The 20,994-nt window shown below is 38.0% G+C and overlaps 3 protein-coding genes across 3 annotated transcripts; 1 reads left to right on the top strand and 2 right to left on the bottom strand.

Annotated features, from left to right (window-relative positions):
- Positions 1-160: 160 nt before the first annotated feature.
- LOC306889131 (uncharacterized protein) lies at positions 161-5,927 on the bottom strand. Its single transcript, XM_079447841.1, has 6 exons — positions 5,206-5,927; positions 1,571-1,729; positions 1,257-1,416; positions 986-1,056; positions 776-873; positions 161-669 (listed from the first exon to the last, which is right to left on the bottom strand). Exons 1-6 carry the CDS (start codon positions 5,764-5,766, stop codon positions 600-602), a joined length of 1,119 nt encoding a protein of 372 aa, XP_079303967.1. The 5' UTR covers positions 5,767-5,927; the 3' UTR covers positions 161-599.
- A 1,129-nt stretch (positions 5,928-7,056) lies between these two features.
- On the top strand, positions 7,057-11,066 carry cimip2b (ciliary microtubule inner protein 2B). Its single transcript, XM_079448147.1, has 6 exons — positions 7,057-7,207; positions 8,063-8,286; positions 8,432-8,586; positions 10,107-10,239; positions 10,374-10,586; positions 10,693-11,066. The coding sequence occupies exons 1-6, from the start codon at positions 7,143-7,145 to the stop codon at positions 10,794-10,796; spliced, it is 894 nt and encodes a 297-aa protein (XP_079304273.1). The 5' UTR covers positions 7,057-7,142; the 3' UTR covers positions 10,797-11,066.
- On the bottom strand, positions 11,067-20,594 carry LOC306889336 (AP-4 complex accessory subunit RUSC2). Its single transcript, XM_079448146.1, has 11 exons — positions 20,313-20,594; positions 17,574-18,876; positions 16,594-17,047; positions 15,781-16,509; positions 15,606-15,677; positions 14,858-14,934; positions 14,429-14,603; positions 12,915-13,020; positions 12,794-12,840; positions 12,190-12,697; positions 11,067-12,108 (listed from the first exon to the last, which is right to left on the bottom strand). The coding sequence occupies exons 2-11, from the start codon at positions 18,807-18,809 to the stop codon at positions 11,964-11,966; spliced, it is 3,549 nt and encodes a 1,182-aa protein (XP_079304272.1). The 5' UTR covers positions 18,810-18,876; positions 20,313-20,594; the 3' UTR covers positions 11,067-11,963.
- Positions 20,595-20,994: the final 400 nt, after the last annotated feature.

Raw genomic sequence — 20,994 nt, 5'->3', positions numbered from 1 at the left:
CAATTAGATTAATTCATATTATATAGAAAATGACAAAAGAAAATACCAAAATGGCTAAAAAAATTTAACTAAAGATCTAAAAATATAAGCTAATTTAAAATATGAATAAACTAAATTAAGCTCAAATGAAAGCAATAATATCTCTGATGCTGTATGAACTAGTGCTAAAAATGTACATTTTTTTACTCATTTTGTTCTACATTTACATTTCCGGAATGAGATAAAGTATCACACTCATATTTTATTATAACAAAGAGATACAATGTAAGCGATTTTTAAATCAAACATTTTCGTATATTTACAAATACTCGTAAACTGAACATTGTTTCACACAGCCAAGTAGATAGTATTATGTTTCTCATATTACATTATTTCACATTGTTCCGTATTATTCATTTGCCAAATGGTTGTATATTTAATAGGATAATGTGTTTACTAATCACCATGTCAAAATAAACATTTCAGTGTATTAATACAGAATGCTTACACATAAGGTTTAACAAGGTACTTAAGTAGACACACTATAAAATTATATTAATTAATTGTAAGGTGTGCATCTCCATTATAAAGCTATTCTGGGTTACAATGTACCATAGATTTCATAAACGTGCGGTCATCCTTCTACTTCTAAAAATGTTCATCAGTTTTGTTTTCTTCTTTGGCTGATCGCTTTGAGAAACAAATACATGACATCATATAACAACAATAATATAATATACAGTATATACTGTGTAGTTGAAGAAAAATATCTATCTATTTAAAATATTTTTTTTACCTTTTGCTTTGGGGAGGCTTTTGTGTTTCCTGTCTTCTAAGTGATGTAAATTTGATCTTCTGGATCATACTTGGCTTTTTGGAATCATGTTCTGGTGGCTGGATTAACAAATGGAGGAATACATTAGTGATCACTTTCAACATTTACTTTTCTTTGCTACCAGATATTAATATTTATATTGTTTATTTAGTTCAATGACTATTTACTTACAGGATCATTACAGTAAGGCTCCTCGAATAAGACACCGGCAAAAGATTCATCTCTAGCAAACCCTGCCCTCCCTGTGGGACAATAAATACAAGCAATTCATTACACTGACATGAAACAACATCTGAGAATGAAGCCAATAACAGAATTCAAAACTAGCACACTTTGATTTCACGAGGGCCCTCTAAAAAGGCATTCTGCCTTCATGAGATAACCAATAAAAATGTGTTTATTAGTTTGTAATATGATAAAGCCTGTCAATAGGAGCACTCACTATGACGGCCCAAGGATGCCCGAGTATCAGACACAGATCTTCGCCGAAACGGTGCAGGTTCCTCTGAGAAAGTTGATAGGCTGCTTGAATCTTCATGAGCCAAGATCTCGAATCTTTGTCTTGCAAGATAGTTTCTTTCTTTCTCATTCAATCGCACACACTGCCAAAACATTCAGTGAGAAACTTAATGTTCTGCAAATATGTACAGTAGTTTCAGTTGACATGAAACAATAGGCCTTGACACTAGTTTTGCCGTGAATTCAGCTGGAGAACAGAAACAGGAAGCTGTTGGATTATACATCAATGTCACTTACTGTTACAGCATGCTGACTCTTAAGGTTCTCCACCTCCTTCTGGAGGTTGTGGTTTTGCTGCTGCAGCGTTGCAATGTTCTCCAGCATCCTGCAGACCTGCTCCAGGTAAAGAAGCCCCGGAGAGAGCTTGTCTAATCTCCTTTTCTCTTCTTCTTCAAACTGTTGAGATAATTCAGACAAAGAGATCGTGACCTGTATTCGTTAGGAATCCTAGTGTTGGCATCAGTATATACAATGTGATATCATTTGGTGCTATACGAAAGGCAAAAGTGGATTTATCAACATCCCTCTTGCTATATGAAACATAATACTTGATCTGTATTGTAGACATAGATTTTTCTTATCTTAATGCTAAATACAGTTTGAGTTGCTTGGTGGACAACTGCCAAAAGACGTTCAATGAAATAAAAATAATATACTGTACAAATTACCATTACTAGCATCACCGAAGAGAAATAAAAAAAGGAATATTGTATTAAAACAGGGGTCCTGATCAATCTACCATTTGCCATTAGTCACAATAGTTTTAAATGTAGTTATCATTGTGTATTAAGCTGGAATGACACAAATATTTACACAAAAAGTACATACTTAAGCTTTAAAGGAATTGAAAATGAAACACGTACATGGAAACATATCATTCATTAAATACAAATACGAGAAAATTTCTCATCGTTGTAGATGTCACAAAGCTATTCAATATTATTAATGTTAAATTTGCCATGCTGATCTGTATGTTTCCATGGATATGTAATAAATCTATCACTAAATTTATTTATTTACCAAACGGAGACAATTGGATGGAGCAGGTTGGCCTATATACTGTAGGACGATACTATGACTACATTTGAATATAAAATTATTTGTGTTCAAACAAAGCAAGGAAGTCATATACATTTTAGAGGGCATGAGGGTGAGTAAAGGATATCTTATATTTCTTTTAAGACTATTCATCTAAAAAGGGAGTCAACTGTTTCTAAGACATTTTTATTTCATAGAAAGCAACTTTCTTTTCTTTTGATCTGTTCCCAGATAGCACAGCTTCTATGTCTGCAAAAGATCTGGAGATTTGGAAAACATCTGCTCTGCAAAAATCGTAGGCAAAGCAGTTTTACATAGTTTCTAAATCATAAACATCTTACAGACATCTTGTTAATGTCTGTATGACATGATTGGACAGCAGACGTCTTTCTCTTCTTCTTTTCATAAAGTAATTTTTAACTCCTTAAGGGGGCTATTGCGTATAAATTTGTACAATCTCATTTGTATGCTTATGTACGATTTGGTTTCATACCAGTGACCTCATGACCTCATTATGGCGTTTGTCTTATAATCATACTTTTTTATGCAATTCACATTGTACGATTTGGTACAAATAAGCCACCCCGTTAAAATGTTATGAATTCCCATGAGATCAGGCTTTTAATTCACTCACTGATCACAATAACCCCAGCTCAATTTATTCCCAAATTCTTTAAAAATATACACTGAACGAAATTTTTTAATGCAACACTTTTGTTTTTGCCCCCATTTTTCATGAGCTGAACTCAAATATTAGACATCATGAGTATTGCACAGGTGTGCCTTAGGTCGGCCACAACAAAAGGCCACAGTCTAAAATGTGCAGTTTTATCACACAGCACAATGCCACAGATGTCGCAAGTTTTGAGGGATTGTGCAATTGGCATGCTGACTGCAGGAACGTCCACCAGAGCTGTTGCCCATGAATTGAATGTTCATTTCTCTACCATAAGCTGTCTCAGAGAATTTGGCAGTACATTCAAATGGCCTCAGAACCCCAGACCACGTGTAACCACACCAGCCCTAGGACCTCCACATCAGCATTACCTCCAAGATCGTCTGAGACCAGCCACCTGGACACCTGCTGCAACAATCGGTTTCAATAACCAAATAAATTTCTGCACAAACTGTCAGAAACCGTCTCAGGGAAGCTCATCTGCATGCTCGTCATCCTCATCAGGGTCTCGACCCGACTGCAGTTCGCCGTCGTAACCAACTTGAGTGGGCAAATGCCCACATTCGAAGGCATCTGGCACTTTGGAGAGGTGTTCTCTTCACGGATGAATCCTGGTTTTCACTGTACAGGGCAGATGGCAGACAGGGTGTATGGCGGCATGTGGGTGAACGGTTTGGTGATGTCAAAGTTGTGGATTGAGTGGCCCATGATGGTGGTGGTGGGGTTATGGTATGGGCAGGCTTATATTATGGACAACGAACACAAGTGCATTTTATTGGTGGCATTTTGAATGCACAGAGATACCGTGACGAGATCCTGAGGCCCATTGTTGTGCCATTAATCCACGACCATTACCTCAAGTTGCAGCATGACAATGTACAGCCTCATGTAGCACGGATCTGAACACAACTCCTGGAAGCTGAAAACATCCCAGTTCTTGCATTGCCAGCATACTCACCGGACATGTTACCCATTGAGCATGTTTGGGATGCTCTGGATCGGCCAGTTCCTGCCAATATTCAGCAACTTCACACAGCTATTGAAGAGGGTTGGACACATTCCAGGTATTTGCAACGATCAACAACCTGATCAACTCTAAGCGAAGGAGATGTGTACAACTTTGGTTATGAATGAAATTATGTTTTCCCTCGCAGATCCCGCTAAAGTGATAATGTTCAAACATGTCCGGCACAGATCGCAATCATCAGAAGCATTCTCGACACCCACACATTCCTTTCCACAAGCACTGTACTCTTGCACCATTCCAGTCATTCCGCCCTCACCTGAACCAGCCGGTTCACATGCACTTGTTCAATGTCCCCTGCGACAGATCCCAGACAAGGGTCCACAGTAAAGAGGGTGCTGAAAAGATATCTAGACAGTGCATGTGCGTCCGTATGTTTGTTTATGTGCGTTAAAGTAATGTGTACATGTGTATTAGTTTGGATGTGTGTAAGGGGTAAACTTGTTCATTGTGTCCTTGAGCTATAGGCATAAAATGTTAGGAAACATGAGGATTGCTTGTTATTTGCTTAACCTTTACACCTCACCTGTTGATACCTGTCTGTTAGAAATGTCAACTTGCAACTTAGCAACAGTTTACCTAAAAAGGTTGTCATTGTTTGTTGTCTCAAACGGGTATGTTCATGTTTTTTTCCTTTTTTTAAAGCTCAAAAAAGCTTTTGTGTGAGAAACACACTGTTATTTCATCATTTAATGTTAATTTTCCCTCAGACGCTTTAAAATATCATATGCGTCTGCATTAAGGCTAAAATACACTGCCAGACTTTTGCTTAGATTTTGCCCAAATTTTCAGTCTGGACTTGTTGCAGAAAGTCCGTACCAGTTTGTAGATTTTATCAGTAAGTGTGTTTCTATCTGAAACTTCCGTCTGCAAGTGTATGACTAGTTTTAAAAATCTGTCCAGATTTTAAGTCTTGTAGTGTATTCCAGCCATTAACTATATAGGGTGATGTCACTGGTGCCAGAGAGCAGTTGTCATCAAATGAGACACACAATTAAAAAAATCTAAGATCTAATTTACAGCAAAGATTCTGATGCGAAACCAAACAAAATCGGTTTGATTCATTTGTCAAATATAATGTTTCACATTTTACATTTCATCAAAATGCATCAATATATTCAAAAAAAGTATCACCTGTTTTCTGTACAGCTCTGCTTTCTTGTGATCTGGAGGTTGTGAATGAATTCTCCTTGGACGACTAATCCGTTGACCTTCTCTGAAGTTGCTTGTGTGACAGCTGGTTGGAAAGGAGGCCGTGTTACAACGGTACCGTGGTGTAGGGTCCCTGCTTTCCGTCTGATGCTGGGGTCCTTTTCTTGTGACATGCAGTGACGTTTGTTCTGTCCGTCTCAAAGCTTGTTCTACCTTCAGACATGTGTTTCTTGGAACCACAGAGCCAAGCCAGACATACGAGGAGGATGAGGAGCAAACAGAAGGAGCTGGAAATGAAGGTCGAACATCATCCTCCGGAGAGCAGTGATCTGTAAGCCCAGATACATGATGAGAATGATAGGGACTGACCGTCTCAAATCCAGAGTCCTCCGATTCAGACTTTATATTGGATATTGGATGAAAATCCCTGGATACAGAGTCTCTTTCAGTGAGGTTGAATCCATCCACACCGTAGTGTACATCCAGGCTGCCTTCCGTCACACAACTCTCAAGGAGATTCCCAAAATTCTTATAGAGGTTCATTGATTTTGGGTTTTCTTTCCCCGGGTATACTATTTTTCTCCTTAGACTGCTGTTGACTCGACAAGTGAGTCTTCCTACAACACCTTGACTTTCTCATATCTGACAAGAAACGTGAAGGTAGTCAGTTTGTCACATTGAACTAAAGACACCTTTCAAGGTCCGCCCACATTCCAACTCCATGCTTTTCAATCACCTTCTGACAAGTGCTTCACTTCCGCTGCCGTTCCCAAAATCCTGATCTCATGCTGTTGGCTTTTTAATCTGTCAAGACATGTTTACGAGACAGAAACTGTTCTTTATTACAGTCACACTGAAACTGCAAGTACTCTGAGATGATATTAGGATGATAAGTGAAGATGATTCTTGATCCATTGTAAATATTTTGTTCTAACCAAATTATAATGTAAAACTTTGCATTTCTATAAATAGAAAAGGTATATGATTATATTCACTCAATTTGAAACCACCACACCATCTTTCAAACTGTGACATATAACATTACCATCCTCAATCCCCTAATTTAAGGAAATTATCAAAGTAACTTTTCATGTACGTACATTAAGAGAATGAGCACATGAAAACTGCAGACTTTCATATCTTTGTACATCTGCTGGCATGGGCCATGCAGAGGAATCCACATTCACTATGATAACAACCCTGTTGAAAAAACCAGCCTAAGCTGGTCATAGCTGGTTTATCAGACTGGTTTTAGAGGGGTTTTCACTTTCCCAGTCTGGTTTTAGCTGGACATGCTGGTTTAAGCTGGGTTTTTCAGCATGGAACAGCATTTCTCTTCACACTATGGAGGAAAAACTGAAAATGTTATCAGAGAAAAAATGCCAACCACAAACAAATACACAAGTGTCAAGAATTAAACAAAAAATGCATATGTACATATTGTAACTACCATTGTAATTTTTCCTACGATGGTAGTCAATGGGGTCCAAGAACTGTTTGGTATCAAGCATTCGTCCAAATATCTTTCTTTGTGTTGACCAAAAAATAAATGTATACGGGTTTGGAACAGCTAGAGAGTGAGTAATTCATGACAGAATCTTGGGGTGAACTATTTACTCTGTGTGCATTTCTTCTACTATCCACAAGAGGTTGACGCGTCACCTTGTGTGAGGCTCTTAACAGGTCAAAATTACAGCCACCATTAACAACTGCACCATATATACCTGCCGGACTAGTGCTTCGTGTATAAAAACGAGGTACATTAATAAGTCAGATTTCTTCACGATAATCGGGACAGCATGCGTCACAGTGTAGGCGCGCGCGCTCGAGCAGGGCGGTCTCCTCTCGCTAGCAACCGCTACACAACACTTTACTGTAATAAAAACTCCTGCTGGTGAAGAAAAGTCTCACAGCCCGTCATGGAGCGATTTCCTCCGAAATTCAGTAAAGTTCTGGTGACACCTGACCCGCAGTACATCCCTGGGTAAGTCTGTCAGAGTTGTCGGTTAAAGTATCGTAACATTCGCATTTCCGTTACTTTTTATAACGTAAACGTGTTTGCACTTATTTAATTTATTAATTTCGTGTAGTGTTTTATTTTTTGCGGATTTATTATGATTTGTGTAAAAACTACAGTTATTGCTGTGTGAAAGAGAGAGTTATTTTTCTGTCAAGTATTGACAGAAGTCGTTTTTTGAACAGTGATATAACACAGCAGTTTAAAAACAGGATACTGTTTTTTATTATAGTTGTCAAATATTCGTTCTGTATCCTGTAACTGTCAATAGACATGAAGTATCTGAATGCAAATTGCTATGAGTGAGAAAACTTAACATGAATTATATAAGGTCAAGATAATTCATAACTGGTTTTGAAATACACAGACAGCATACAGTATATGACAAATCCCAGACATGTTATATTATATATTATTACATACATTATTACATGCCGATGATGAACTCGAGACTTTTGATAACACCCAGAATAACTAAATCCACCAAAGGGGGTCGAGCTTTCTCATATGTAGCACCTAAACTCTGGAATAGCCTTCCTGATATTATTCCAGGATCAGACACAGTGGCCCAATTTAAATCTGGATTAAAGACACATCATTTCAGCCAAGCATTCACTTAATGCAAACATGCTAAATAATCCACAGAGAGACTGCTGACATTAGATATTATTTACTAGGTGTTTATATAACAAGTTAAACTATTCATGTACTGTGTTTTACCTTTTTTGTGTTTCAAATTTCCCCTGTAAAGCTGCTTTGGAACAATGCACATTGTGAAAAGCGCTATATAAATACAATTGAATTGAATTGAATGGTTTTTAGGTATGCAGGCTACTGTCCTCAGCTGAAGTATCATGTAGGCCAGTCGTACGGTCAGTTAACAGCGAAGCTCCTGTCCTCTCCTGAGGTCTCTCACTCACAGAGGCTTGTGCTCCATACGGGACGCTTCCCGTCGACAGAAAACGAAACGGGACCCCGTGATGAGATCTGGAGGGGGCGGCATGGAGTGAACAGGAAACTGGAGAAAATGATACCAGGATACACAGGTTATGTTATTAATGCGTAACATACAGGTCAAGCGCATTCTCCAGTCAGATATTTTTGTATAATGATTTCCATTTAACTTCCTTGATGTCTGATTTGCAAAACAGACGTGGTAACATGCACCATATCTGTGTCTTGCAATCCCAGGTTTTGTACCAACGCGTCAAAACTACTTCAGCAAAACATATGCGGAAACCTGTCGAGAGGCTCTGTCACAATTCAACCAGAATCAAGAGAGGAGGATTCATACAGCCTCTGCTGACCTGCCTTATTCTGTCAACAACAGTGTCCCGGGATTCAAAGTAAGCTGTCACGCTCACTTTACTTCCCCTTGACAGCTCTCCCGTGATGGGTCACCCTGTTTAATTATACATGCTAAATATCTGGTATCAAAGCAGGTCGAGTCAAGTGTCACACGTCCTGTAAATGAAAAGATGTGCTGTTACCAAACAGGCTTTCCAATCTGGACTGCAAATGATTTCAGGCCATTATCGTCACATTGTGTTTCAACAAGCTGTGAAAGTCTAATGATTTATTCAAAGACTATACTTTCAGCTATTTTTCTTGAAGGAATAATTCACCAAAGATAAAGATGTACACAGCTTCCTCACCAAAATCCCAAACCTGTAAGAAAACAGAGCTGGATAGTTTAATATACTGGCAAGCTTCAAAAGAACAAATGAGCAATATACATATCATATGAAACAATATTGCAAGTCTTCTTGATCCCTTGGATAGCTTTGTTTAAGGAACAAACGGATAATCTTTCTCCTGCTGGGGCTTTCAAATCTAAAGCAAATGTGTAAAGTAATACTCAGACACATGACATGTTAGATCTAAAGATGTGCCGATATTCAATGATACAGTATACTGTGATATATATATATCATTCAAATTAAATATAAACATTTATTGATTTTAATATTTGTCTTAAATATATACATGATTACAAAATTAATATGCACAATGCACAGACATATATTATGTAAACACAAACTTCTTTCTGGATGCGACATACCGGCCCAGAAAATAATGATTGAAAATAGTTTATGACAGTTTTGTACTTTTGCACTTGAATGTTTACTTGCTTACTTTATACATTTTTATGTATTTAAATGATTTAATTTATTTTATTATAATATTTTTACATTTAAGTGTTCAATACCTTTTCAAACTTGTTATTGACAACACTGAAAATAAGGTGAAAATATTGTGTATCGTAAACAATTTGGTAACAGTATACTTAAAGCTTTCATGTATAATAAATGATAAAGGGTTATTAAAGGGTATGATGGACTTTAATTGTTCATAATGTGTGTTGTAATACATTAAATGTTGTTGTAAAGAATTATAACCAAATAAAAAATGTATAGTGTTACAATGAATTGATAAGTGTTATAATGTGTTAGTTACAATTATTTGTAAGACAGTACAATGCATTATAAGGTGCATTACAATACATTAAAAAAACTTTCATGATGCATTATACAAATATGCTTTAAGTAAAGTGTTACCAAAAAAATCCAGCAATTGCTGTCACTTGATGTGAAAATTTTATACAGTCACATGCCTAGTTGGAACCGATTCAAAAGGTTCAAAGATTCAACTTTATTGTCATAAGAGCAAATAAAATGGAACTGGCATCCCTAGTATCAGCAGAAACAGGAACGTATTTTAATAAATATAAATGTGTGTGTACACAATTGTATTTAGAGTGCAGGTTAACAACATGTGATGTGTCTTTAATTATTAAATCCAATGAATTACTTACTGTTTAAGTTGAAGAATAAGTCCTCAAGCTAACAGTTGTTGTTTGTTGTAGCCAAGAATGTTGAATACTCCTCTGACAGCAGTATCTACAGACGCTGCCCCCTACCAGTCCCCGGAGCCCTGGAAGCCACAAGGCTCTCCGTACCTCATGAAGGATAGCAGCCCACATAAGTATTTCATCTCAGGTAAGCCAAGGTTAAGCTTAAGCAAGAAGCAAAAAGTATTTTTAATGTTTATCTCTCAGTTAGCAACATGATGTGCTCATAGCTTGCTTGTAATTTTGAAACCATTTGTAACATTTTGGTCTGTGTGTCAACAGGTTTTACTGGCTATGTTCCCAAAGCCCGATTCCTTATTGGAACTGGATATCCCATCATCACCAACAAGGCACTGATCCACTTTGGCAAGGAAAGGAAGGCAGATCAAAGCTCATTCAGACTGCAAGAGGAGGAGCCTACTGGCTTGCCTCTGATCTCCACAATATACTCCTCCAAAACAGGTCTTCTACCTTCCTACACAGGGCACATTCCAGGTATTTGCCAAACAAAATTAAGATGGTGGCTACATTCCAGAAATGATGCTGTGTTTAAACGTAATTTGGTAATAGTTAACATGGCTGCGTAATTGTCTGTCAACAGGATACAGATATAAATATGGTCAAACGTTTGGGCAGCTCACCCAAAATGCTCTGGGTCTTGTTGGTACACAGAGGATGAAAAGTGGGGAAAACAGACTGATCTGAAGAACCAGAATACATTTCACACATCACATTAGAAGACAATTAAAAGCATGTAGTTCAACAAGCACCAGAATGTTATCTGCTGAGTTAAGTTAACTTGGTGAAAAGTTTGTTAAAATAAAAAATATCACAACTCACCAAAAGACAATGTTACAATAATATCGGCATTAAGAAGAGAATTTCAGTATTTTGCGATTAATGTATGTACAGTAAATTATGATCATATAACGTTATTTAAGCTGATTTAAAGAAATTCAAATTTTCAAACAATGTAAAAAAGTACTTATTTATTCCGACAACACACAGATACACCGAAGTGCACGATACCAACATGGATTAAAGAACATTTCTATTTTAATGGAAGGATTTACTAAAACCTAAAATGTTCAAAACCATAAAAACTAAATTTTGTTCATCTTTCTGTCACTAAACACGGGCCAGACTGGGGAGAACGTATGTAGTCATTAACAAATACTGCTGTGTAACTAGAACCATTGTGTGTGAAACACACCCAGCGTGCATTTTAATCTAAATAATATAGGTAAACTTGATCATTTTATCGTGCAAAATTGCAATGTAACTTTTGGAAAAACACACAAAAGGAAACTATCGATAACTAATACACCACAGGGAAATACTTTAAAGTACTGATGTCGTTTTTATAATGCCACAAAATGAAGCAACAACGTAATTAATAAGACCAGATTTACAGTTAATGATCTGAGACAGATAAAGTGCAGGAATTGACTTCTGGGGACCTTAACTACAGTTTGGTGTTTTAAGTACTGGCAGAAAATATCCATCCATATATTTTAATAGGATTTAAAGTGATAAAAAGCCTTATTTTGTTCAAAACATGTAGATGATTTTTTCTTCTGTTGTGCACGAAATATATTTTGAGAAATGTGATGACATTGAGTCAAGGGGGCCTGTGTTGTTTGGGGAAAAAATCATTTTGGGGCAAACTATCCCTTTAGGTGTAATAATGTGTAGTATTGCTCACTGTAATGGCTTAAACTTCAGATTCCAAAACTTCTTACAAAGCCATGGCTAATTTTCCAGATTGGGAAGTAATTGTAAGGCATTATACAGTAATTCTATATACAGTAGTGTCTAGGAACAGATCAAATTGTAATGTTTGTACGGTTTGTACAGGATTTTTACTACATCTCAGTATAGATTCAGTATATGCTCTGTATTTGCCGAATCTCTGTTGTGGTTCACTTTAATGCTCTCTGACTGTTTCCCTGTCCACACTAACTGTGCAAGCAGATCCACTTGTGATGCGCCAATCTTCAGCCATTCCGAGGGCCGCCTGGAAAAGACAAATGTCCTGACATAAAGACAACAAAGGCAAAGTTATGAGGAATCATAACTAATATCATACAGTACAAACCTCGTGCTTCCAATTATGTTCTTTTGTGCTTTTGTTGGCCCAACTGTGGTTCCACCTACAGAACCAAAGAGTCTGGCCCAACGCAGTGTGCTCAAGGATTTGTCATCCTCAAACCTTTGGGATGATTCTGGAACGTCATTCTTTTCCATTCTGTTTTCTTTATCTTCTTTCTTATGTGTGCTGTTAGAATAGCAGACTGTCGATTCACGCTCTGAAGTGGGAGTCTGGTTGAGCCAATACCCGCTTGTTACCTTGTTTCTTGAGACATCACTCTTGGCGTTCCTCTGTATAGAGCTCATCTGAAGGATCTGAGATGACTGAGCGAGACGTATATGAGGCAAAGCTTCTGTCTGATTTTGAATGTTAGTTATAGATGGCACATCAAGGTCAAAGGGTAGCGAGGAAAGTGGCTGAAGCAAAAGGAGCAGCTCCTGGAACAGTGGTCCATACATTGGCCTCTGAGCCAGAGAAATGAAACCCCATTGGTGATAATGGTCCCCGACAATGTCTTGGAAAGAGATGTGTATGGAATGGTGAGACACCAAGCATTGCGATAACAAACAAACAAATGTTGTTTATAATTTCTGAATATCATAACACACACCTGCACAACTGTACAAATGACGAATCCAGAACTCCATAGCACGCAAACTAAACAGCAACGGGTTTATTAGTTATTTTACAAATAAAACCATTTTCACAGATGCGTTCAGTATTTGACCTACTTTAGCAGTTCTATGATGAAGATATGGGGCCTCATGCTTTGATTTGATAAATCGGCACATTTTTTTACCAAACACACCAAGCTGTCAGGCATTCGGGTGGCTGAGCCTGCAAGAGAGAGATATGTTGGCTTTCATGAACCTAAACATCTATGAAATTTTGAAATCTTAAATTCAAAAGTACGATCAAATTGGCTTCACAAGTAATTTCTATTGACTATTCAAAAATGTTCGGGTTCCTTTTAAGTGTGTCTCTGTTTCCTCCTCATTTTGAAGTTTTGTTGAGCACATGGTGCGGTTACAGCCAGCCATGCGTTTTCTTGTTATTATGGTGTTTGCCCGGCCCCTCTGTACCCTGTTGTCTCCACGTTATTGTTTCAGTCTTCTCACCTGTTCTAATCACTGTCTCTTCTCTCTCTCCACTCTCTGTCTCTCGTTTACTTTATGACTTTCACCTGCTCTACGCCTTGTCTTCTCTCTCCCCTCCTGTTTCTCGTTTGGGTTTTGAATTCCTCCGCTTTATATTTCCTTCTGTTCTATAGTCCTTTGTCAGATTGTTGAACGTTATATGTGTATGTCACAGCCGGTCGCCTGACTACATCAGTCTTTGTTAAAGTCTAACAAAGACTTTGCTAGTCTCTGATATCTAGTTCCCAGTTACCTCTCCTCAGCAGTTTACTTTAGTTTATTTTCCCTTTGCTTTATTGTCTTGTGTGCCCTGCCTCGTTCTGTCTGCTCTCTTGTGGGCCTCTTTAGTTCCCGTGGCCATCCTGGACCTCTCAGCAACCTTCACCAAGGCATCTTTCCACAAGTGGTCATCTCTATAGTTATCAACGAGTCAAGGGTTCTCCCCGTTTCACATTCTCCATTTGTGGGTAAATGTCTCGAGGAGGGATCCAGCACTCTTTCTGTGAGCTCTTCATCTCTCCGGCGGGTCCAGTTTTCCCTTCGGTTGTCGTTTTGCTGGTGGTGCCTGGCGAGCGGACTTGTTGACTGCTAGATATATTCCTTGTTGTCTCTCAATAAAACTGAGTTTTTTCCCGCATTTGAGTCTGCCTGCGTTGAGATCCATGAAAGTCTGTAGATGGTTTCATCGGACGCATACGCCTGACCTAAGTTAATTTCCGGTCTGTATTTGGTTTTCGGTCTGGCTAGTAATATACATTTTTTTGACATTTCATTCTATGAATTTTATCTTAATCTTTTATTGTATAATTATATAAAATTAAAACTACTCCACGTTATTGATGCTCTGCAGAGTTCTGCCAGAAGTTAGGTTTGGGCCAAATAACATTTATGTTGAATGTTATGCTGAAACATTTTATTGGTGAGTTGTTATAATTCATTTAAAAAAGTTGAAATTGGTTAACTTATTTTGATTAATGTAAAAGCATTAAAATATTGAGTTGAAATAACTTGTATGGGCAATTTGATAACAATTAAATTAAGGTAGCAAAAAGTTCTTTACAGTGAGTAGAACACAAGAAAACTCCTAAAAAATTTTGGCTGGCACAGACCTGGATGGGCAGTGGCCTCTATGACATTCCACAATTTGTTGCATCGCTGTCCTATGATTAAATCCAATTTATAGGCTTTCAGACCATCTTGAAGTATGTTCTGGATTGCAGGGCAGAGGTGTTCAAAGACAAGTTGCCTTATACTTCTGCACAGTGAACTATTTCCAAGTCCGATCTAGAAACAAATTTACAATGACAACAACTTTTTGGGCTTTTGCTTGATACTTCTTAAACTTTATAATGGCACCATACATCTGTGAAATATACAGAGAATATATACAGCCATGTCTGTCAGTCTAATAAGGACCCATGGGAAATACATTTATGATTTTTTGTTATGCACAGTGATACATCTATCCAAGATATTTTGTCCCACTTTCCATGTTATACAAAGAGCCATCTTGGAATTTTACATCCTCCTGGGAATACCTTTTTCTCTGGTTCTTGTCTTGAGCTGAAATGCGCTGTTATAAGATCCACCGCCATAGTCAAATCTTTCAACATACCTGGAGGAAAGCAGAAAGAGATGAGTGAAAGGAATTCCTTATAAACTCATAAAACACATTCCGTTTATTAACAGTTTCATAATAATGAGGGCATGCATGAAGGCACAGTTTGTATTTTGTTGCAACCGTTGGACATGTGTTTTTTCTGATCCCTAGAGGACTTTAACTGGACTTATGAATATGTACTGTAATAATATGCATGCTATGCTCTTATAGAAACACACATACACATGCAGAGGGTTTCAGCCAATCCAAGGCAGAGAGACCCAGAAGTAGGTCACATTTTCTCCTTCAGGGAAGCAGAGGCAATGCTGACGACATACACTCTGTATTTCTGTCCTGTTTATGTGAATGACATAGTAGACAGGATTGTATTTCTTTGTTCTGTTTCTATTTCTGCTTTTAGAAAAATGCTCTTATTTAATTTCAGAGTAGATGTGTATACTTTAGCTATATACTGTACATATGTTTCAATACAAAGCATGAGAACACGAGTTACAAAACCCTTCCTTTAGTTAAATTATAGAGCGTGGCATTAGCAGGACCAAGGTTGTTGGTGTGATCCGAGGGAATGTGTGCAACTGAATGTATACATTGAACGTTAAAACGTCACACGCATTTAAAAAATGTAGGGACCCATAAAGTATATTCAAAATCCCTAAGCATCTTACTTTTCTTGTGTAGTGCTTCAAATGAGAAAGGTTCTGAAGGGTCTTCTGGTGATAGGCAGATCTTTTTAGCACCTGCAGAGTTGAGGAAGTACCTCAGAAATTGTGTTTATTACACTATCAAGACATGCAGATGAATTAGCTAGATGAATAGAAATTTGGATTTCAAGACACTTACAAGACTGCTTATTTGAGCCAAAGAAATGGCAGATGTTGGAGCCAAGTCTTTCTTTCGTGCAAACCTCAAATGGCGACAGGGATCTTCGTCCATTCGCAGGTAAATAGATAAGGGGTGGGATGGAGGTCACTGGTGTGATGGCAGTGGAAGATCCATGTTGAGAAGGGTAGGATTCATCCTGAAAACTTACAGTCGACAGTTCCTCTCTGATTACAGTTGGAGTCTGGCTATGATCAAGAGACACTTGCTCTGGAAGACAATTTGGATCTTGATTTGTGGACGAAAAAGACAGAGAATAAGTTAGTTGTTCTCCTGTCAATGGATATTGTTGGCTAGAGCAAGCGTTTGGACTCTCTGTTTCATCTGGGGTTCTGTTCTGGTGAATGCCTCCCAACAGCGTGCAGGGTTGGGTACACTGTGGGTGACTGGAGGGAAAAACAGGACTTGATGTGCAGGTGGAACACGTATCTGAACTGGTGGTTGTCTCCAGGTGGATGGTGGAGTAATATCCAACAGGAGAGAGTTGCATGTGTCCCTTGGTTTTGCAGGTAGCTTTAGATGGCCCAGGCTTGTTGTATTTGTTGCTGATGTACTGATTAAGAAGGGATCCAAGTGTCTTGCTCTGTTGTTTGCCTAAGGGTGCTTGAAGCACAAAAGGTGTGATGGGGAGAGAGGTGGGCCTTTGTGCTTTTGTGTATCGTACAACATCTTGGGACAAGACACTTTTACCTAAAGTATATATACAGAAGATAAAGATGAGTTAGCATTGCACCTTCGCCAGAGAGGGATTATTTGATAAAACAATGTCCTTACCTTCTGGATTGGATTGATTATTGCTGTCAGTACACAGGGAAACTATTGTGATCTTGTCATTGTTTCGGGGGTTAAATGACATGATATTCTGGTGTGAAGTATTCTCTTTTTGAAAAGAGGAGCAGTTAGGGGAGTACGACCCTGATGGCTTTCTATTTCCTTTCTTACATTGAGCAATTTCTGCAAATGAGGTTGCGTGTTGCGTGGATTGATGTGAAGATAGGTTTGCATCTAAATGGCTGGGACAACTATTCTGTAGGACAGCCTGTTTTGATAAGGTACAGCATTTCTGACTGCTAGTCCAGCTTTGTGACTGAGGAATCTTGATGTAATTACTGCTGTTATGTTCTGACACTCTTATAGCAGAGTGATGTGTTTTTACAGAGACCATTTTTTCCTTGTTTTCTATAAATTGTTCCCTGTTGACCCTGGTGTCTTCGATGTGTCTATCATCCTGAAAACAAACATTTCTGGTCATATTTTCAAATTGGAAAATTCTGAATAAATAAGCTATTTTCAGTACATTACACCATTTCTTTGTCCAAATTTACTTTTTCTATTGTGAATATTGGTAGATTCCCAAGAATATATAAACACAAACACATCCATTTAAAGTCACATGAAATTAAAGTAGACTATTTATTTACTTTAATAGTTTCTGAATAACGTATTGGTGTGTATTTGTGACACTTAAAGGGACAGTTCACCCAAAAACAACAGGTTTGTCATTATTTATTCACCCTTGTGTAGTTTAAAACCTGTAAAAGACTCTTGTTTCTGTGAAACACAAAATATGTTTTGTGAATATCTCAGTTGATTTGTGTTCATACAACAGAAGTCAGCGGGGGCCAACAGGGGCTGTTTGGATACCAAAGTTTTTCAACATATCATTCTGCGCAAGAAAGAAAGTCATACAGGTTTTAAATGACAGGGTGAATAAATTATATTTTTTGGCTTTTTCAGAGTTTGGACTGAAATACCTGGTGTTTGTTTTGTTCATCCTTCGGCCACTCCTTTTCCTCTACCTCTGACTGTCCAAAGAGGAAATATTGGGAGGGTGGAGAACAGCTACCCCGGCTATGAGTTTCAGAGAAACTTGTCAAAGAGGACAAAGGTGTGTTGGGTGAAGATTGGAATGACAAGTCACATGTTACCAGTTTATAGTAATTCTGAGTGGAACCCGCCAGCTGTGCTTGACTCTGTAGATATAAAGCGAGGTCAGAAATGTCCACTGATTGATCAGAGTTAAGTGGGAAAATGTTGCTGTTTGGATCAACACTGCAAGGTGACCAACTGGGCATAGGGTTGGAACCATCTTGTTGATCAGGACTCTCTAGGTTAAGTGGAGTCGCTGGAACTGCATTGCTGGTTTTGTTGTAGATAGCACTAAAGTTGACTAATACTCCATCAGAGCTGTTACAGGAAGAGTCAGTGATATAGTCTGATGAGTTTTGACTCAAGGATCCACATTTAAAGAGGTTGTCAGTTTGAGCACAGTTGTAATCAGGTTCCTCAAGAGCATTCTTGCTATAGTCTTGCTTGTCAACCCAGTCCTGTTCATCACAATCCATGAAGGATATAGGGATTCCTTTTCTGTCCCTATGATCCTCACAGCCTGAAGCCGATTCTTTCTGAGATTCTTTGTTCTCGTTGGATTTACTGAAAGAGTTTATTTCATAGTTGAGGATATTTTGGCTCAATGAAGAACGTCCGGTTCGGCATTCAGTGGAGCTCCCTGTGTTCATACTTTGGGCTACATTAAAACCTTGAAGTTGTAGGGATGATCCCTCATGGTACTTGTGCAAGTTGCCTCCATCAGAGTCTTCGTCTTCCTCATCCTCGTTCTTCTCTGATTCAGGGATAAAAAGGTTTTGCCATCTGGATGTTACTCTGCGGTGTGATGACGGTGTTTTTATTTCAGGACTAGTTAATGGAGTGCTCTCGAATAAATCAGAGAAGTGTAGGAGTGTTGAGGAAGACTCTTTTTTGTCTTCTGTTTCTGTGGACTTGCAAGTATGGTTAACACTGTAATTTTCAAGTGCTTGCCTCGGCAGATTTCCCCTCTCAGGTAGAGATGTACTGTGGGTTAGATTCAGACAGCGTGGACGCCTGGGTGTCTGTACAGAGCTATATAGGTTCCACTCAACACACAGACCATGAACTTGTGAGATGGGACACGCAAACAAAGTCTCTCCTGGCTTTGGGGAAACGTCCATTTTATAAGTACCAAGTACTCTCTGTCAGTCCATACAAAGTAGGCTGCTTCAGTGACATAAACAGTTCCTGGTTTGTAAAGGCAAGAACTTGTGTAAGCTCAGACATCTGCGTCATTTGTTTAAAAGACAAATTCCAAAGAAAGATAGATCTAGATAACTCTCTTCTGTAATTATTCTGTTAAAGACATTCCCCAAATTACTTTTTCCTTTTAAAAATAAAGAACTTTCAAGGTGCTGTTTGTAATATTTACGTGGGTCTATTGACAGAAATGCAATATATTATATAAAACTATGTCTTCGGATGTGTATAAAGATGTTACATTATGAAGCGTAATGTTTTAATGACATTAGAATTCGAAATATAACTATTTCTGTCTATATACACCACGGGTCCCCTTGCATGGAATTCACCATGTTGTTTCTGCAAAAGCCCTAAAATCTCCTTCGGCAAAGAGGCAAAATTGTGACGACATCTTTGTCCTGTTAGAGCCACCGTTGTGCTTCAAAAAGGAGGTGTGAGTCGTTGGTTGCAATTCGTAACCTCACCACTAGATGCTTCTAAATTTGACAGACGGGACCTTAAAAGCTATATTTGTGCATACAAGACATTAATATTTGCTATATCACTAACCGGGGCGGACTGGCTATCGGCCGAATCGGTAGTTTTCCCGGTGGGCCGCAACCGTTTGGCTGTTTAGACGAACGTACTACAAATTCCAATGCACGCAACGCGAATGCAAAAGACACTTATGCATGCACTCAACCAACTCAACCCCCGACAACAGAATTAACCACGCGCAGCACCTACCCCTGTCAACAGACCCGATCACTGTATTACTCATGTATTTTTATTTTCTAAACATAAATATTGACCATAACATTATTGTAAATTATTTTGGGCACAATAACTGTGAAGCGAAAATCTGATTTTGTGACAGCAGTGATGTGTGGTGTAGACCACTTCGGGAAATGTAAACAACACTGATCCAATGCTTCAGAAGAACATTTAAACAAAAATACAAGCGACTGAACATTTAGAACCGAATCAAATAACTTTCATATTTTTTATACATTTTAGTTTTATAAATAAAAGAAATACAAAAAAATTCGGAAGTGCTTCCGGACCAGTGTTTACATTATGCAAATCATCTAACCTATGTAAAAACTGAGTCACTCTTACCTTTGAAAAGCTTGATTTTAAATGCCATACTTATAAATAATAGTTAAATAAATGAATAAATAATTTCATGCAAATAATTGTTTGTATATTTCATGCTATTTCAAATCTAATCGTCCCATATGTCCCCAATTAAAGGTTTTGTCATATTTATCCTCTAGTGTCAATTTTGTCTCCAAACTGTAAAACGCACACAGCTTTACATAAGTACATACCATTTGTGAATAACAATGTAAATAAACTCCAACTATTGGAAAAGAGCTTCGAATAATGTTTAGTTTAAAAATAAAGTCAGAGTATGAGCATGGTGAACTGCATCAACTCACCCAGCCGTAAAGCTCCATCAATCTGAGATCCAGATTACAGTCACAGTCTCACACTGTATGCAGTGTAACTGGAGCAAACACAACCTAATGCTCTGTATCTACTGAGCAGAAAAGAAGCAAAGAAACACTAAAAACACAAAAAATGGGTCAAGTCCTTCTTTTAGTTCCTCTTTAGTAGCACTTCTGTGTTCAACACTCCTCACACTCTCTCTGCAGTACAGTACAGCTGCTCCAAACCCCACACAGCCATATAGCAACAGCATCACAGAGCCCACTGAGCATGCTCACTCCTTTGTTGTTGAGGGATTATATTTGAGGGGATGGCAGATTTTCTTTGGCTCTCAGCTTTAGATCCTTAAAGAAATTGTTCAAACAGACATGAAAATTCACTCTCGAGTCATGTCATACCAAACCTGAAGGAGTTCATTTTTTCCTCACAGTAAAAACACATTGAGAATTTTACTCACAGTAAAATCCAGAACGTCCTTACATTTTTTGTTTTTCATTAGAAGTCCTGCAGACGTTTTCTTTTGAATGCAGAGTAAAGGATTAAACAATGATGTCTGAAATAATCTCAATCACTAATGTGATATTTGTTCAAATTCCTTCTTCTTAAAAAAATTTTTAAATAAAATTACAACACAGCAAAAGCCAAATACCACACCAATAAAGAAAAGTAAAT

The sequence above is a fragment of the Barbatula barbatula genome, assembly GCF_947034865.1.
Source record: "Barbatula barbatula genome assembly, chromosome: 24".
Lineage (NCBI taxonomy): Eukaryota > Metazoa > Chordata > Actinopteri > Cypriniformes > Nemacheilidae > Barbatula > Barbatula barbatula.
This window is presented reverse-complemented; position numbering and strand designations above follow the sequence as displayed.

Coding starts and splice junctions, on each gene's coding strand:
- LOC306889131 (XM_079447841.1), bottom strand. CDS start 5,766: ATGAACCTCTATAAGAATTTTGGGAATCTCCTTGAGAGTTGTGTGACG. Junction 1,417..1,570: donor AGAGTCAGCATGCTGTAACA/GTAAGTGACATT, acceptor ATGTTTTGGCAG/TGTGTGCGATTGAATGAGAA. Junction 874..985: donor AGCCTTACTGTAATGATCCT/GTAAGTAAATAG, acceptor TTGTTAATCCAG/CCACCAGAACATGATTCCAA.
- cimip2b (XM_079448147.1), top strand. CDS start 7,143: ATGGAGCGATTTCCTCCGAAATTCAGTAAAGTTCTGGTGACACCTGAC. Junction 8,587..10,106: donor ACAGTGTCCCGGGATTCAAA/GTAAGCTGTCAC, acceptor TGTTTGTTGTAG/CCAAGAATGTTGAATACTCC. Junction 10,587..10,692: donor CTACACAGGGCACATTCCAG/GTATTTGCCAAA, acceptor GTCTGTCAACAG/GATACAGATATAAATATGGT.
- LOC306889336 (XM_079448146.1), bottom strand. CDS start 18,809: ATGGACGTTTCCCCAAAGCCAGGAGAGACTTTGTTTGCGTGTCCCATC. Junction 14,935..15,605: donor TGAAGCACTACACAAGAAAA/GTAAGATGCTTA, acceptor GCTTTCCTCCAG/GTATGTTGAAAGATTTGACT. Junction 13,021..14,428: donor AGAGGCCACTGCCCATCCAG/GTCTGTGCCAGC, acceptor TCTCTCTTGCAG/GCTCAGCCACCCGAATGCCT.